The sequence below is a fragment of the Neopelma chrysocephalum genome, unplaced genomic scaffold (genome assembly GCF_003984885.1).
Source record: "Neopelma chrysocephalum unplaced genomic scaffold, ASM398488v2 Primary Assembly neopelma1_26, whole genome shotgun sequence".
NCBI lineage: Eukaryota > Metazoa > Chordata > Aves > Passeriformes > Pipridae > Neopelma > Neopelma chrysocephalum.
The window spans coordinates 9,473,774-9,491,345 of record NW_020897695.1 but is presented as its reverse complement, the minus strand read 5'-3'; the positions used below and the strand labels follow the sequence as shown (position 1 = coordinate 9,491,345).

General features: G+C 37.6%; 1 protein-coding gene across 1 annotated transcript in view; it reads right to left on the bottom strand.

The window, feature by feature from the left end:
- Positions 1-3,847: 3,847 nt before the first annotated feature.
- The window catches only part of CMTM8 (CKLF like MARVEL transmembrane domain containing 8), a 38,358-nt gene continuing 24,633 nt past the window's right edge, over positions 3,848-17,572 (bottom strand). Inside the window, exons 2-4 of the mRNA XM_027675458.1 lie at positions 11,230-11,403; positions 7,187-7,303; positions 3,848-4,389 (exon numbers count right to left, since the gene is read on the bottom strand). Coding sequence (XP_027531259.1) covers positions 4,306-4,389; positions 7,187-7,303; positions 11,230-11,403 — 375 coding nt within the window. The 3' untranslated portion in view covers positions 3,848-4,305. The remainder of the gene's footprint in view (positions 4,390-7,186; positions 7,304-11,229; positions 11,404-17,572) is intronic.

Below are 17,572 nucleotides of genomic sequence, written 5' to 3'. Positions count from 1 at the left end.
CGGGGCTGCTGCCAGGGGCCGGGCGGAGGCGGCGCGTTCCCGCCCGCCCGCGCTCCCCGCCCGGGGCGGCCGTGGGGCGGGGAGGGAGAGAGGGAGTCTCGGGGGTTTTCTGCCTGCGGTGGTTTCTTTCCCGCGGGGGAGACGCTGCCGCACCCCTCTGGGGGAAGCGGGGTCCGGGACGAAGCCCGGCAATTGGGAGCAGACGAAGGGACGCTCCCCCCGCGCCGCTCCGGAGCGGCAGCCCCGGCGCGACGCCCGGCGGCCCCCCAGTGCAGGGGGTGACATGGAAACAGAAGGGAAGGTTTCCAGGCAGGAAGGGGGGCGCCTCGCGGTACAGCGCGGGGTCCCGGAGGGGGGCTCCGCAGAGAACCGGCCACCGCAGCGGCGAGCAGCTTTCCTGGGATCCTAAAACACCCCCTCGGCATGTCGAAGTTTGACAGCGATGCTCCTGGAGGGGACCTACTCCGGTGCTTCGCTGTAGAGGTGCAGCTGCAAACAGCATTTATTCTTTCAAACAAACAACCCAAACCTTCTGATTCCCGATCTTCTAGAAGATAAAAACCATTTGCATTAAATGGACAGTCATTACAGTTTTCTCTGTTGCTGCCCAAGTGTCTCAGCCCCATTGTTTGAATTGAATCATGCAGAGATACTAACAAAACGCAGAAAAGGAAGCTAAATATTTCCTGAAGTTTAAAAATAACTTGTTCTACTTTCTGACAAGTGAGGTAATAGTGGGCCTCTGAGCTGGGTATATGCCACTTTTATACTCACTGGAGTAGTAACTCCATCTTCTGCTGCTCTGTTTTAAAGTTAGGATGCACATTCTGTTCGTATTTAGTATTTAATAGCTCCTTCAGCAACTAAAATTGTTCTAGGAGGGAAGAGAGGCAAGTCCAGATGATCGCCACCACAAATAAGGGGCTAGTGTAAGCAATTTACATAACCAGGATGGGTTTGCCAGGCCAATAGTCCGTAGTAGATTAAGTAGTACATAATTTTGGACTTCTATTAAGCCAGCTAGTAGTTGCAATAAAAGTTATTACTTATCCCACTTCATTTGTCTCACTTCATGAGATATCAAATCTACAACACTGGCTACCTCCACAAGAGTAAAATGCTAGCTGCCAAGAAAAAAGATTTTGTTCTGTTTTTAAACAGCTGCCTTTTTTTCCCCCCTCTTCTCCTTAGAGTTCCTATTCAGAAGTGTGCATGGTTATAGGTTTCTAAAAGCCCTGTGGAGGAAGGTTCTCGTAACTTCTGCACTTCCTATTAAGAAATATGGGTTTTTTAACTTCTCATTCAGCTTCTTTAGTTCTTTATTTCTTTTGAAACCGTGTATGTGACTGGGGCCCCGCTAATTCGAGTTCAGCCCAGTGAAACAGAAATACCTTTAAATTAATACAAGTAGAATAACAGTCATATTTTCTACTCAGCAATATAGGCATCTTCCATGAACCACTGGGACAAAGTCAATCTGCAATACCATTACATTTGAAGTTTTTATTTTAGTTCTCATGCTATTTACTTTGTATTGTTAAGTGCATTATGTATGATAATGAAAAAAAGGTACTGACAACTCCTTAATAAATGAAAATTAATGGCCAAAGTTGACATCGAGTATCCTTATGTATGTAGGTGACTTAGAGTTTTCAGAGAGACTGTCTGAAAGAAGTTATTTATAATGTTAAATACCTTCATTTTGCAAGTTGATTAACATTTTGTTTATTCTTCTAAATATCTGTATTAAGAATTTCACTAATGACTTCATCACTTACCAGTTGTTCTTTTAAGGTTTCTTTCAATCTTATGAGTACTAACCTATGCTCATAGATACAAATGTTGTTTTAATTGTTATATGATAAACCACAGCTAGCTTGTCTTCTTTATCAATTTTAGAATATACAATGCATTAAGTCATAGTTTGCAAATCAATATTTAAGACTAATGCACTGGAAGATAACCTTTTGGGCCTTTCTTCAGGCCTGAAATAGGAGGAGCAAACTTCAGGAGGAATGCTCAGTTTGTACAGATTCCTTCAATTTTAACTAGATATTCAGAACACTTGAAAAACAGGTTGGTATCTGGGCAACAGATGAGAAATGAGACAGACGAGAAAGAGCATGGGAAGTAAAATACTTATCTTTCTAAAAGGAAAGAGCAAGGCAGGTAAGTTATGGTTTGGGGGGAAAAAAAAGCAAGGCCAAGCGCAAAGCAAATTTTTGTCTAGTATGTATTTTTTAAATTCAGAATTAAAGATTCAACTCACAGATTTGTCTTTGGAAGTCATTCTGCACATATCCCCTTGAGGTTCAGTGCTGAAGACTCAGAGAGCAGGTAGGTATTTTGCCAGAATCATTCCTTATCTGGTTTTGTCCTTCACTAATGGGTTTATTCTGACATGTAATACACAGTTTCCATGACAGTTTTAGATAAACTGGATGAAACATAGAACTTCCTCTTAGTTCTACACCCTTTTGCTACTTCTGTCCACAAATGATGTCTGGGTTCTAATTTTAGACCAGAATATTACAGATACCACAAAATCATGAAATGCTTGTGCAAACATAGTCACATCCTTTGGACTTAAAACAAATACATCAGATATCATTTAAGAAAGTATTTCTATTACTACTGAAGCATTTTTACTGATGAGATTTTAATTCTGGCTATATTTCTAGTCACATTTTATCAGTTGATATTTAGATCATTTCAATGCCTCTGATTTTTTTTTCCAGCAATGGAAAAAAAAAATATGAGATTTTAATGACACATTTTATCTGTGTAGATAAAATGCATAGTCAGTAGCCATTCTTCCTTCTGACAACTGGATAATTTTAGCAAGCAGCAGACAGCCTGACCTATGTCACGCAGGCCAAATGCAATTTGCAGACAAATAGAGATTTTCGAATAATATTTTGGCTTCCCTTACACTGAAATCCTATGACTCCAACAGACAATCAACAACAAAACCATGTGATCGAGAACAGCATTAGCTGGCTGCTGATAAATCTTCCTCTGCAAGGCACATATGTAAATAACCACACCCCATTTAGTTACAAGGGAAATAGAGGGGTTTTTAGGCAGTAAGGTTTCTCTACTACCATATATAATCATCCAAGTAAGTTCTTGAAAACTGGAAGACAGCCCAAATCTTCTTAATCCAGGAATAAAAGATTCACTATTAGTTTCAAATGAGGAAAACTTTAAATAACATCACAAAATAACCACAACCTTACATTCTCCACATAATTCCTGGAAAAAAATCCTTAGGTAATTTGTATTTGAAAGTAATTTTCAAAGGTATCTGTTTTGAAAGCCATAATCTCCTGTCATACTCCTGCTTGATACAAAGATATTTAAATGTGAGCCTCAACTTCATTTGTTAAACTAACAAGTTGCAGATGATGCCAGAAGACAGGAAAGGAGGGAGGAATTTCTTTGTTTCTAGCACTGGTACCTTCACAATTCTTCTATGGATTTAACTTTATATAATTTAATATGATTTAGAAGCCCAGATTTGAATTACAACAGATAAATGGCCTATTCTGAGGAGAAAAAAAGTACTACCTTTAGCCAGCGATTTGTGATACTCTCAGTTGTTTAAGGACTGAGCACTAAGGGACTGTCGGATCTGAGAAACCTGTTAGGATAATGTGTTTCAGGCACAATATATGTTCAACGAGCTTCAGACCTACAGTAGCAGGTTCCAGAAGCAAACTCATAATGTGAGAAGCTCTTAGAATATGCAAACTGACAGGATTATCTGAATTTCTTAGTAGTATGTATTATAATCTGAAAAAGAAATTAAAAAAGCAACCTTCTACTCCCAATTTACAAAACACGCACAGTTGGGTCATTTGTTTATTTATTTTTAAAGTTTCAAATGCTTTTTTTCTACACAATGACACTTTTTATACATAATAATGAGACAATATCAATCTTAAGTTTTGATTTGTATCACTCAGTATCAAAAGAATACCTGTAACATTTAAAAAGTTACATTTACAAACTTGGCACATTGAATAAGATTTATTAAAGGTTTAGTAGTGACAACTATACAATGTCTAGAAAAATACCATGTTAATTTTAAAAGAAGCAGTATGAAATTTTATTATACAGTAAAAAGTCAGTGTTAGATGTCTCTAAAGATGGCATTATTATAAATAATCATTTCATCTCAGTTTGTAGTTTGTCAATTCTAACAGAAATGTTCAAAAATGCCTCACCCCTCTTCCAAGCTTTTATCAAAAGTGAATAATCCTCAAGATATTTTATATTACAAAATTCATTTTAACAAAATATTTACTGCAAAGTCCGTGATCGCCAGGATATAAGGCTAAAATACGTATTTCCAGCATAGCAGGAGGTAACCACGAAGGCAAAGAACTGTAGAGAAAGGAAGAAAAATATATCAGGGGAAAAAAAATAAATTTGAGAGCACTGTCATTTCTAAGGAAAAAAAATAGTTATGGGATTTGGAACAAGGAAAATAGCAGGCTGACTAAAATGGCACATGCTCACCTCCTTGTACTTGTGTGGCCATCACACTCAACACTGTGTAAATAAGCTTATATTATGCATAGAAATATGGGCCTATAAGCAGACAAAACATGGCATATTTCAACTTTTTTATAAACTCCACATTACACTGCCTCAGTATGGAACTTATAGACTGGACTGCCACCACTCCTATATTTGCTGCTTTTAAAACCTGAGGGATAGTTCATGGGACAGTGCAAGCTCAAGCTAACACTTCTGTCCTGCTGCTATGTTCCAGGAATTCCTTACAGCCCACCTGTACCTCAGTATGGCATGCTGTGCATCAAAACAGGTTTGTTTACAGAGAAAACTTGGATTCAAGTTGAGGCCCTGACATGTTCTCAAAGAGGACTACTTATTACATTGCCAATTCCAGAGGTCCTCCACTGATGAATAAAGGCATTCCTCAGTGCAAATAACAGTGACAGCAACCACATTGTCATATTACTACTTTGTCAGAAACTGGTAACAGAATAAGCCTTCTATAGCAGCTAGATGTATTTTATGTTTCTAGATTAAAACTACACAGTATCAGTGGTGTTGCTTCTACAGCCTTTCCAGCACAGACACACAGGAACCAAAGAGCAGCTGTGAACTATTTTAGTTGTACTGATAAAGTCCAACTCAGCGCCAGTGCTTAAGTTCCTGTTAATCACTGCATGTTGTTCAAAATAGACAATGTTCAGTACGGTCTTAATGATAATACCAGAATGCTTTGTGCTGGTAACTGAACAAAATAAAGCTGTCACTGCAAATAGGATTAACACCACTTTTCTAAGAGGTGAGCAATGACAGGACAAGAAGGAACAAACGCAAGTTACAAGATGGGAAATTTAAATTAGAAATTAGGAAAAAAAATAAAAATCACAGTGTGAATAATCAAGCATAGCAACTGAGGCCCAGAGGCATTGTGGAATAGCCATCCTTGGAAATACTCAAAGTTCAAGTGGACAAGGCCCTGGTAGCCTGATATGAGCTAGCCCTTCTTTAGGAGGGAAAAGAGTTGGAGCAGATGACCTCTAGAAGTCCCTTCCAGACTAAAAATATTTTATGATTCTACAATTTTTCCTTGCTTATATGCCATCATTGGCCTTGGTAGGCACTGCAGCTCTAAGAGAAGGGCACTACTAAGCATGCATCCAGGCAGTAAATCTAAACCTTTCAACACAGGGCTCTTGGTGAGTCTTGTCTAATGGAAATTTACTCTGTGGCACGAAAAATGGTAATGATGATGTAAAATCTTATTACAATAGAAAACTATAGCATTCTTCTTTCCCAATTATTTTGTTTCTTATTAAATAAAAGCTCTATCTAAAATCTTCCTAACAGAATGACTGTTGGGGATAGATGATTTGCTAAATTCTTTATCCATTAAACCCTTAATGGGTTTGGAAAGGAAGAATCTACATTTAATAGTTTATTTAGACACTGCATTAGATAAACATTATTAGAAGGTATTAGAAGAGAATCCAAACATCCCATGAGACACTGAGCATTCATGCACTTTGCATAAAACCTGAATCAGCAAGGAAGCCTATCTAGCAGCAAGCAAGCTCCTGTCAACTGCAGTGGCTGAGTAACAGATCAATAGCTACAAACTGCCACGGGGGAGAAGACCCTGAACACCACTGAAATGACAGGGGCATAGTCATCCAATTCCCAAGACAAAAACAGAGCAGGTGTTCAAGTTCCTGTGTTCATGACCATATACAATAATCTTCAGAGAGGATTTGTGAATAGTCTGAAGGACAACTACAGAAGCATGAACAGTCAGCAAAGTAGCCATAATTTGGAATTACTGTATACAATTGAATTTGACTACTGTTACCACAATATGCAGAAAGTTCTTTTACAACTCCCTTAACTTAGCTAGTGAATGCATACACCTACTCAGAAGTGACAAGGCTCTTTTTTGGTTGTGTTTGTTTGTTTGTTTGTTTTGTTGTTGTTGTTGTTTTTTAAAGTTATTTTTCATCCATTTTGACTGTCAGTTTTGGATTTCTAAATCTCAGTAGTAATATAGTAATGTCAGACTAATTAATGATTTGCATCCACTTTAAAACACTGGGAAATTACCAGACTTTTCAGGCATTGCCCACGCAACTCGAAAGACTAATCAAAAGCTGAGGCTGTAACAGGAAGATCACTCCAGAAACAGCAATAGCACTTCAGGGCCTTCCCTAAGGTGCTGTGTATATGGCTCAGCCCACAGAAAGCTGAATGCATCTAATCCACCCACAGGCGTGCAAAGTTAGCTGAGTTAGTTTAAACTGCTTCTGAAGTTGCCCAAATGCATTGAGGTGAGTTGGTGCTCACACAAACTTTGTCTACTCTGATGTGCAGGCTCTAACCTCTGCCAGAGAGTTAGTAATAAATGGGGGTGGGGAGGGGAAAATCAGTGTGATCTTAAAAACATTGCTACCTTTTCTGATGTGACTATCATCTCCTGATAGAAATTCTAGTCACCTTCAAAAACCATGAACTAAATTACAGCTACATATAGGTTTTGTGTGTGGCCTTCTACATCACTCTGCAGCTTTTCAAAATCCAGAACACATGCAACTTCAACCCACACTTCCAGTGAGCCTTTATTTGATATAACTTTATTGGACACTGAATTGATTTAAACAAAAACCAAACTCACAGAAGAAGCTGCCCAGCTGTTGTAATTGTGACTGTCCAGATCTTTGGTAACTGAAGATGCATCTACAATGGCAGCAATGAGGTACAAAACAAAGGCACTTCCATTAAAACATAGACCCTGTTGAAAAACCAAACATAAGTCATTAATATGCACATGCATTTGTTTTCCAAAATTACAAATCTCTCTTCTGAAATGCACTGAACATATGCAATGTACACTAGAAAAGTGATTCTTAGCTATTTTTACCTCCTTCCAAGCTTCTATCTGTAAGATTAAAATTTAGCTGCTTTGAAGATCCATAAACATTAAAGCACACTTTGGACAAACTGTTATCTCCATCACATTAAATCCAGAAAAGTCTTAAAGCTGTGTGCTGTGATTTTCCAAAAGTGAAAATAAGAACACAGTTTGGCTGTCACAAACTAAGGCAGTAAGAATATGACATTACATGAAAAAAAACAAAAGCCAACAAAACAAAAACCCCAAACCAAAATAAAACCGCACTTTATTTACATTTTTAATCTACACAAAGATACATTGAAGGAGTCAATAAGGGGTGGCATATGAAGACTATTTATAAAGCTTCCAAAGCTTTGTTTTCTCCACTTCTGAAGGCAATAAAGAAGGTGAAATTTTTTTTTCTTAGTTGTATTCTTCCACCTTTCAATACCTTTTCCTTCTACCTGTTTTTGAGAGGAGAAAGAAACAGATAAAACCAAGGAGGAGAACAGTCTGAATGGACTACACGGGTCATCGAGACCCCTCCATGGCAGATGTTGGGTTTTCTCTTCCAAGGAGCAAAGTTAATGTCTCAGGGTACTTATGTTCATTACTAAGAAAGAAATAAAGCAGATAACATTGATCTTGCATAACACTTCAGAGAACAAACAAAAAGTTTGTTTGGTTTTTACATATGAGAAAGAACAGGAAAGGAAGAGAGAACAGAAGTCTAAGAAGATGAAAGAGAAAAATGTATGAGGGTTATTTTTAAAGTACATAATTTTAATACTTTGCCTTTTACTTACTCCCTACTTGGTCATGGTTATAGGAAGCTCATTCTTATTAAAAAAAAAAATCCCCCCCAAACCCTACCCTACTACTTTGTCTAAGGCATATGAATTTGACCATAAAATATACTTTTACTTCACTGTTGCCAAGTGTAAGTGAAATACCAGTGATATGTTTTGCATCTAGTTACAACTGCAGGAATTGGAAGCTCAGTATAGACCCAGTCCTAATTTTGTACATAATCAGCTCCCTTCAGCTTCTGGCTCCATGTTTGCACGCCAGAGTGTCACACAACTATAACCCTTAAATCTTGTTGCTCCAGTTGTCTAAATGGTGCCATACTGATGTATCTTCAACTTACTAATGCCATGGTGTGACCCAGTGGACGCCAATTATTCACTATTTAATTCACTAGTCACCAACTCTGGCAGAATCTAAAAAAGAGCTGCAGCTCAAGATGAGAAGGAACCCTTCTGCAGGAAACTGTGGGCAGTGCCTCAGCACTCAGATGGAATCCAAGGGCTGGCACCCGAGGTTTGATTCACACACTTAAAAATGGGTGGGGTTTATCTCACCTATATCAGATGGTCTAATAAAAGGTATTAGCTCTACCCACAGATCTCACCTCTCGTATTATCTGGGCATTACAGCAATAAAATATCAAACTGTCAATTTTAGGAGAAGATGCCAGCAATTGGCAGATTCAGGTGAACTTCTGTAAAGCACTGATATAGAAACTCTAAATTTGACTACCTAGAGTATTTGTTGTTGTTATTTTCAGATTTCCCATTCCAAAAAGACTCAATTACCCTGGAAAGCTACAAATCCCTGCAATATCTTGTCATGTAGAAAAGAAAAAAGAACATAATTTCTGAGAAGTGCTGCTCTGGGAAATAACACTGTTGGGGAAGATGGAATGCAATGCAAGCTGATTGGGCCTTTACTGCCAATATATTACTCAAACCAAATGGTTCATGCAAAATTACCATCTGCTTCTTAAATTCAAATTTACCAGATTTTAAAAGCTTCCATTGATTGTTTTAGCAAAGAACTTGCACTATTAAGGAGAGTCAGTTTTGAAGTACATCCTTTGGGTTAATTTGCAGTAAAAGTAACTGCATCTTAAGCAATTTGGTAATGTGCTTAACCTGCAAAAAGTGAATTTATGACAGAGAAATCCAGATGTAATTTTGGATACTGCATACAATAGGAACAGTTTGAGCTAACGGTCGCCTAAGGAGGCACAGCAATTACTAGCAGATACTGAGATTCAGGATATTTCAGAGAATAGGGTGAATGTGGGTGTAAACTCACTCAAAAAGGTGTGTGTCATGCTCTTTTGAATGAAGACATTAACAACACCTCTGAAAAGAAACTCAGCATTCCTCTTGGCCAGACAGGAGCAACAGAGGACCAACTCAAAGGCTGTTCCCAACAGCTGTTTTAATACCTTAGGGCAAGACAAATTGGAATGCAAGCATCTTTTATTTATTTTGCATTTATTTTCTCTTTATTTTACCCTTTAATATAAAAGGAGTCTACCTTTTGGACCTACATTTTATGTGTGTATCACATATTATATGATCTTATCTACAATATGTTTGGAACTCAGAGCAAGAAATACACTCGATATGAAGCAGAAACAAATCAAATACTCCAGCTTGTCTTCCACATAGATCAGGGTCAACTCATTTATGTGCAGTTGTCCAATAATAGGGTTCAACTGATGAAGGAGGGGTAATGACCAAAGCTTTATTCAAATGGATACAAAGATGTTTTCCCTTTGAATGTACTTTACTTACATCTAATGCAATGGGAAACCCCCCCACACACCTTTAAATGTATCCAGACACATTACTGCTGTAATTGAAATAATCCAACATTTCTATAGCAGTGTTACAGCCTTAATGGTAATTGCTGGTCATGAAACTTGAAAACAGAAAAGCTATCTGAACATAATCCTGGTTGTTCTTATTAGTAATTGCTATAGTTGGCTATTTATTACAGCAGCAAATGGGAATACTAAGAGAGTATTCTAGTATTCAATTTTAGTCATGTACACAATATAGCTGATAACAAGCTGTTAGCAACACAGAAGTCAAATACATTTCATCATAAAAATAACAGAATTGTAGTCAATAATCTCTAGCTAGTAAAAACAAACAAACAAACAAACAAACAAATAAATAAGAACAGTCACTCATATCTGACAAATGTAAAGCTAAGATCTTTAGCAATTCTTGGATGGGTCACAAATGGCCAGCTGGCTGAGATGACAATGACTTTTAGGATCTATTATCCTGAAGATCAGCCTGTTATGCAAATGATGTAAAAATATACTGTTGAGAGTTAGAGCTAGCCAGGTTTGTTGAAACCATAAAAACTGGATCTGAATTTTAAGTGCCTGTGAAATTTTTCTGTAATTACATTAGCTGTTTATCTGATCTGCTTTAAGTCTTGAGCTAAAAGCAAAGGATTATGTGCTACACATTTTACATACATATAACTTTAACTTTCAGTATCCTTTTCACAGTAGACTACATATGGATTGTCAGACTGTTGCTACCTCTGAACCACCTTTGCTTTTACTTTAGCAGAGGAAGACTCATGTTTTGAGAGCTCAGATCCCAGATCTAATTCATAGCGTTGATTCCAGTAGGGATTTCTGCTGTTTAAGCCATATGGCCGGGTCTGTTAGCTCAGAGGCAGCAACAGACTCATTCTTCATGGGATGTAACCACTACAAAGAGAAAAAGAGGTCACCGTGCATGAGTATCAGTCACATGCACGTTATTAAAAATCAAGTCACTACATCAACCACTGAACAAAATGGTGAAATATCATAGGAAAAGTGTTTTAAAAGTGTCTGGGTATGATGAAGGTTAAACACCGCAGGTACACAGCCACCCAGTAATTAGGGAAAAATCTGCAAAGAGCACAAGTACAGTTGGTTAACTATACCCATAGAATGCACGGATATTTTATTCTATTCGTAACCCAGCAAACCTGAAACAACAAACAATGGGTATATTTACCACCATGGTCCATGGCACCTGGGGGATCCTGGTGTAGGTCATTGTCATGTAGATGATCAGAAAGAAGACAGTGAGAACCCAGTAAAACACAGCTACAAACATCACCCAGCCGAAGGCTGGATATAGAAAGTATTCTGTTCCAGCAATCAGGGTCCACACCAGCAGCCCCAATACCTGCAAAAGTTATGGAGAAGAAAGAAAACTGTTAGGCATCTTAGACCTCACACATTTGTTCTAGGTCAAGAAGCAACGCCACTGCAATTCACATAACGGTTTGATGAGTTGAGTTGGGATGCTACACTGACAGAATACTAATCTAAAAAAGAAGAACACATAAAATTTCTTTTATTGTGGTGGGGTGTCATAAAGGAAAAAGCATCTAATCTATTTATCTACAGAAAAAAAATCACAGAATATTCTGAGTTGGAAGGCACCCACAAGGATCATCATGTTCAACTCTTAAGTGAACAGCCCATATGGGGATCAAACCCACGACCTTGGTGCTATTAGCACCATGCTCTAACCCACTGATTAAACTCACCTCTAACTATTATGGAACCATACTTGCGGTGGTTTTACAGCTAGCTCTCAAAAGAATTGCTTATTATAGCCTACTAGCTGATGTGCATGAAGGTAAACATTACTATGTCACTGTCAGCAAAGTCTTGATAGAAACAAAAGAATCCCTGTAAAGTCCACTGGGATCTTCAGGTTCTATCTGTCACAGACATGGGTAACTCCTTAGTTGGAGTCCAGTTCCAAAAGGGTCCACACCTGCACTGTTGAGTGGCAGGCACCACAGACACAAACCAACTCCTAGGACCTTACTATAAAAGGTAGAAGTAAAATATCAACACCTCTGTAACATGTAACCGTAACTCCAGCAGAGCAAGTCAGGTCGGGAATGTCATTGTATTCCACAGTTCTTAAAACATCTCCCAGCCGACCTGACCCTAAGTAGTAGACAAGAACTCACATTCAAGCAAAGTCCTCAAGCAAACCAGTCTGGGGAAAAAACCTCGCTCCTGATCCCCAATCTGGCAATCTGTTCACATCTAAGACATGAAGAAATGCATGAACCAGGGGTTTTAACATACTCTGTCCAGTTTTCTCTATTGTTAGGTGATCTCCAATGCGTTAAGAGAAATGAGGACCAAACAAAACAAAAGTCAAGTCATATGCCACAGGAAAAAAGAAAGTTGTGTGTTTTGCAAGTTGTCCGGCAATTAGAAAAATATCAATTATAAAAAGAAAGGAATATTTTATACCTTAAAAACAGGCAAACACAAAAAAAGAATCCTACCCCACACATTTTAATGGAGTCAGATGAGGAAACTAGAATGTCTGTATTTGAAACAGGGCTTATATCTTTCTGCTATCTGGACTATGGCAAAATTGCCTAGCAATGAGAAATAGAAGTATTACAAAATTAAAACAAATAGCAACACATTTAACAGACAACAGCCTTAGCTGGACAATCTAAAGAACCTTCTACCCCAATATTTTATCTCTAGCAGTGGTTAGTAACAGATATCTGAAGAAATATATAGGAAAGAATAGACCAAGCAATAGTCATATTTTCTTAGGACTACCTTCCTCAGCTCTCAGGAATGTGCAGTGAAGGAACTTCCTGATCCTATGGTGATATCTTTGTAATCAATAGCCCCTGACAGAAGAGGATGGTTTTGCTACAGCTTCATTTGCACAAGAACTAACCCTATTCCCATGCAAGCTGCTGGACCTGGTCCCATTTACTTTTCTATTGCAGAACTGAACATGTATGTAACATTTAGAGATTTATCATTAATACTTACAAGACAAAACTATACTGTTAAAAAAATTTATTGTAATTGTTCCAGTTACTACTTTCCATCTGTTTGTCTTCAATTCATCCTCCAAACTACCACCCAAACTTAACTCAGCCCTCAATTTGTTTTCTTGTGTGCTCACAGTAGATGCATGTATATTTTTTGTATTAATCCACATCTGCACCATGCATACATAAAAGCACTGCACAAATGTCTGTTTCATGGTTTGTTTGGGGCTTTTTTGTCTTTTAATAGAGAAGGCACATAATGGTCTGTTTAAAAGCATATTTTATTGCCACCATTTTCACCAATTCAGCAATTTCTCTTTAATAGGAAGCTCTAGAACTTGCTCAGACTGCAATAAAAATTCCTACTTTTTGCAGCATACCAGGGGAGGGCAGCATTGCCTCATAAGAACAGTTCAAATAGCGTTAATTGGGTTCTTTAAAATATACGCTATTTTCAATGCGAAGTAATCGGTTCAGCAATGGTTCCAATAGTTCATTTTAATTCTACTTCCAACATTTTACTAACAGTAGCAATTCAGTTAATAGGACCTCAAATTGCATGAACTACCCACAACCAGATAAAACCCAACTCAGTTTTAATGTAACAACTGTTTTAAGAGCAAACAACTTTGATAGACTGTTTAGCTAACAAAATACCATTTTATTGGGATACAAAGTTGTTTCTCATAATGCCCATCCACTTTAATCTAGATTTAAATTCATCATCCAGAAATTATACCAATAAATAATTGGTCTTGTGCTTGATAAATAATTATTAAAGGCACATTTATCCTAAATCTGAGTAGCTAGTAAACTACCTCAAGAACAGAAACTTGGAAGATGAGACAAACAAAGAAATTAAACATCATTAAACACTCTGCTGACAACAGTGTTGGATTTTAGAACACTTTTAAAAATAGAAGTAGATTTTTCCATAAAATGCACAAGACTATGAAAAATCTTTAATACTAAATTCAACACAAAGAAGATTGATAAGGACACCTCAGCTTATATAATGAATTATTTCTCAAAAGAGTGAAATCTTCACCAGCAGCAAATTATTAAAAATAAAAAGGAAAATTCTGAGGTTACATGAGACCACTAATCTTACATTACCACACAACAAAGCAAGCAAGACATTCACTAGAGCACTGATATTCACACTGGTCACTGTTTTTTCCAGTAATATTCTGGTGTTATCAGTTCTCTTTCAAGATCATTTAAATATTTTTAAGTGGCTGTACATCTCACATGTTTAACAAAGAATTGCTTTTAATGCATGCTTTTAGCTAGTTTGTATCAATGGCAGAACAATTCACCCAGGCAATTTAGATGCACCACAGATGTTACAGATTTATATTCTTAAACAGTTCTTGCATCGTAACTTTGATGGGTTGCATATTAGAGTGCATTTGACATTTTCAGTTAGATCCAGATACTCTTACAGCATATTACTGGAGCTGACAGGCTAAAATAATATTTCAGATTTCTTGATTAGACCTGAAAAGGTCAGATCAGCTCATGGTCAACAATTCATTGCGTGTAGTTAAATGATATGGCAAATGGTTTCACTGCATATGTAAACATATGCAATAAATTGATTTAAAGTTCACACTGGCTGTCAGCATCTGCAAAATACCTAAGGAGTCAAAGGAATACAGACAACTAGACAAGCCTTTCATGATTAGCTTGTCTTCTCAGCATGTTAAATACCGAGACTGCTTCTGCCGTGTTAAAAGCCTGTCTCATAATATTCTGACTGTCCCTTACATTACACATTTGCTGTTCAACAGATCAGTACAAACTAGATGACACTTGTGTATCTGCTGGAGTTGAGAATGCTGCTTTTCCTACTGATTTGATATCAAGCCTCCCCACTGGGAAAAACTGGACTATATTCAAATGTCATCTCAATAAGCATCCAGTGTACAGAATCTGGCAAGTGAGTGATAGGCCTGCAATGCCGTAAAGCAAAGATCAGCAACTGCACTACCTGGAGAGCACCCACAGTAATTCATTGTGCACAGACAGTACACAGCTACCTTCATTGCTTCAGATCAGCTGAAAAACAAGGGAGAAAGCTCCATTCTGTAGCCAGGAAAGGCCTGTATCTCATCATAACCAGGTAGGCTAGAGTGCATGAGTAATAGCTAAGTATTTGATTTTAATTTATGAGCAAGTTAGAATATGCTTAATTAGAATTACAGGAATATACTACAAACCTGTAAAAAATGAGCCTGAGAAAGGGGAGGAAGATGACCCAAGAAAATAATGCATGTGGTAATTGATGAGAGGGGATGCTGGGTCCTAAGATCATAAGGGCTCCACCAACTGGGTCCAATTTTTCAAGTCAGATGAGAGATGGGGATCTCAGTACATGATAAAGGGAAGCAGTTTTCTCTTGTTTATGGCAGTCTCTGATTTCAACTCGGACATCTATTTTGTGGTCATTTGGCTGCTGTTTGATCAGGTACCTCCATTACTAAAGTGCATTAATATGTCAAATGCACTACTGCATACTTCAGCAGTTGGCAGACACCATTAAAAGGAAGTAACTTTGTAGCAAAGTCCAATATTATTGAGTCTGCAGGTTTAAAATTAGATGCTTAATTGCATATTCAAACCCTTAAATAAGCGCCATAATTCTTCTTCAGTGTCAAGAACTTCAAAAGTATCAGATTATTTAGTCACTTTAAAAAAAAAAAAAAAGGCTTTGTTACCTGGTACATGAGACACATCTTGTCTCACGTCACTGGTACAAGTCAGCAGGTATGAAAGCAGGTGTGAGCTTTAATCTGTATATCCAGTTTGGCTTTTTGAAGTAGCTTAAAAACTGCAGAACAGAATTTGTACTTGCAAACTGCATTTTAAAAGGCTACAATGTAACAACTGCTCTACAGTGATGCCAGTGTTAGGAATTCTCCAGCATTTATCCTCAGTGGTTAACTCCGCAATATGGTTAAAATTGTGTATACATCCCTTTCAGAGGAAAAAGAAGTTTCATCGTAGCAGAACTGACAGGAAGAATAACCCAGGGCTCATCTATGAAAACAGGCTCATGAAATAAAAAAAAAATAAATTGGCATGTTTGCCTGAAGCTTTTCCTATCCTTTATCCAAGAGATGCTTCCTGCGACCATAAGCATTGTAGGATTTATACGGAGTTGCTGCTGGCACAGATGGAAATGATGGCAGAAGGATACCAGAAGAGTTGTGCATTTGCAGTACGAATTGTCTCCTGTATGCAAAGCCACCTAAACATGGACAGAATCCAGCAAGTAGAAAGTAAGACATCTTGCCTTTCCTTCCCAAGAAAAGAGATTTATGAATAGAAAAAAGAGACAACATTCTAAATTATTGCACATCATTATTTCACTACTAAATCACAAGTTAGGAACTACCGCAGTAGCAGCACAAGCAGCCTACGAATGCCTAAACCTCCATCCTTTTCTCCCCTTGGCTACATATCAGGGTGGTGGTGGTGTGGTTTTTATGGAGAAAACAAGAGGGAGAAAAAGAGCATTCTCCATCTGTTATTCCTGTAAGACATGTCCAGGACAGTCAGTCAATCATAAGAACAGGCAGATTTAATTGTATTGTATTTTACAAATACAGAATTACTTCTTTAAATTTATTTATTCCCAGCTATGGCTAAATGGAGTAGTTGTTAGTACTGCACTTAAATATGTCTTTAAATCAGAATTTTTGTGCTCTCATACACCATGTATGAAGTGACACACAACACTTCCACCTTCTGCCACTAGAGCGAGCACAATCATTGCTTTTTTTTTTCTTTCCTTTTTTTTTTTAATTAAAAACACTTTAGAAGGGGGCACTTGCACTGGCTTCAGATGCCCAGCAGTAACATCAGGGCAATTCCCATACAATGCTGATCCCCTGCAAATTAAAAGGAAACACTCAAAATAAGCAATATATACATAGAAATCTTTCACAAGGGTAATTCTAAGTTCAAATGTCTGCACAAAGCAACTTTAACAGGTTCACTTCCATACCAGGTACAACAGCAACATCAAATGTAGGTTTATCCACAAACTAGCCAAAATGAGAATAATGAATGTATTTTGCTTTAAAAAAGAGAAAACTGTATAAGAAAAAAATAACATGAAAGCCTACAAGAATTGGATAAATCAAATATCAATCCAGAGTAAAATAAAAAATCTGATTCGTGCTGCAGGGAAAAGGTGATAAACATATTTTAAAGCTAGAAAGATTCAAACTTAAAATATTTCTATTAACACTGAGTAACGATGCAAAGATGAGGAAATTCAAAAATGTTTTTCAGCTACATTTTTCTGAGATATAAGAACCTTGCTTAAGTGTCTTTGAAATTTCAAGGACCATGTTCACGTACTCCATAATAATCTAATCATTACATTGCTTCAGCCTACTGCCAGTCTCAAACACTTTTTTTAACACAAAACCTTACAACGAGTTGACATCAGCCAATCCTCCTCACTACCAACCACACTGCACACCACTTTTCCTCCATAAGCACTCTGTGGCATCA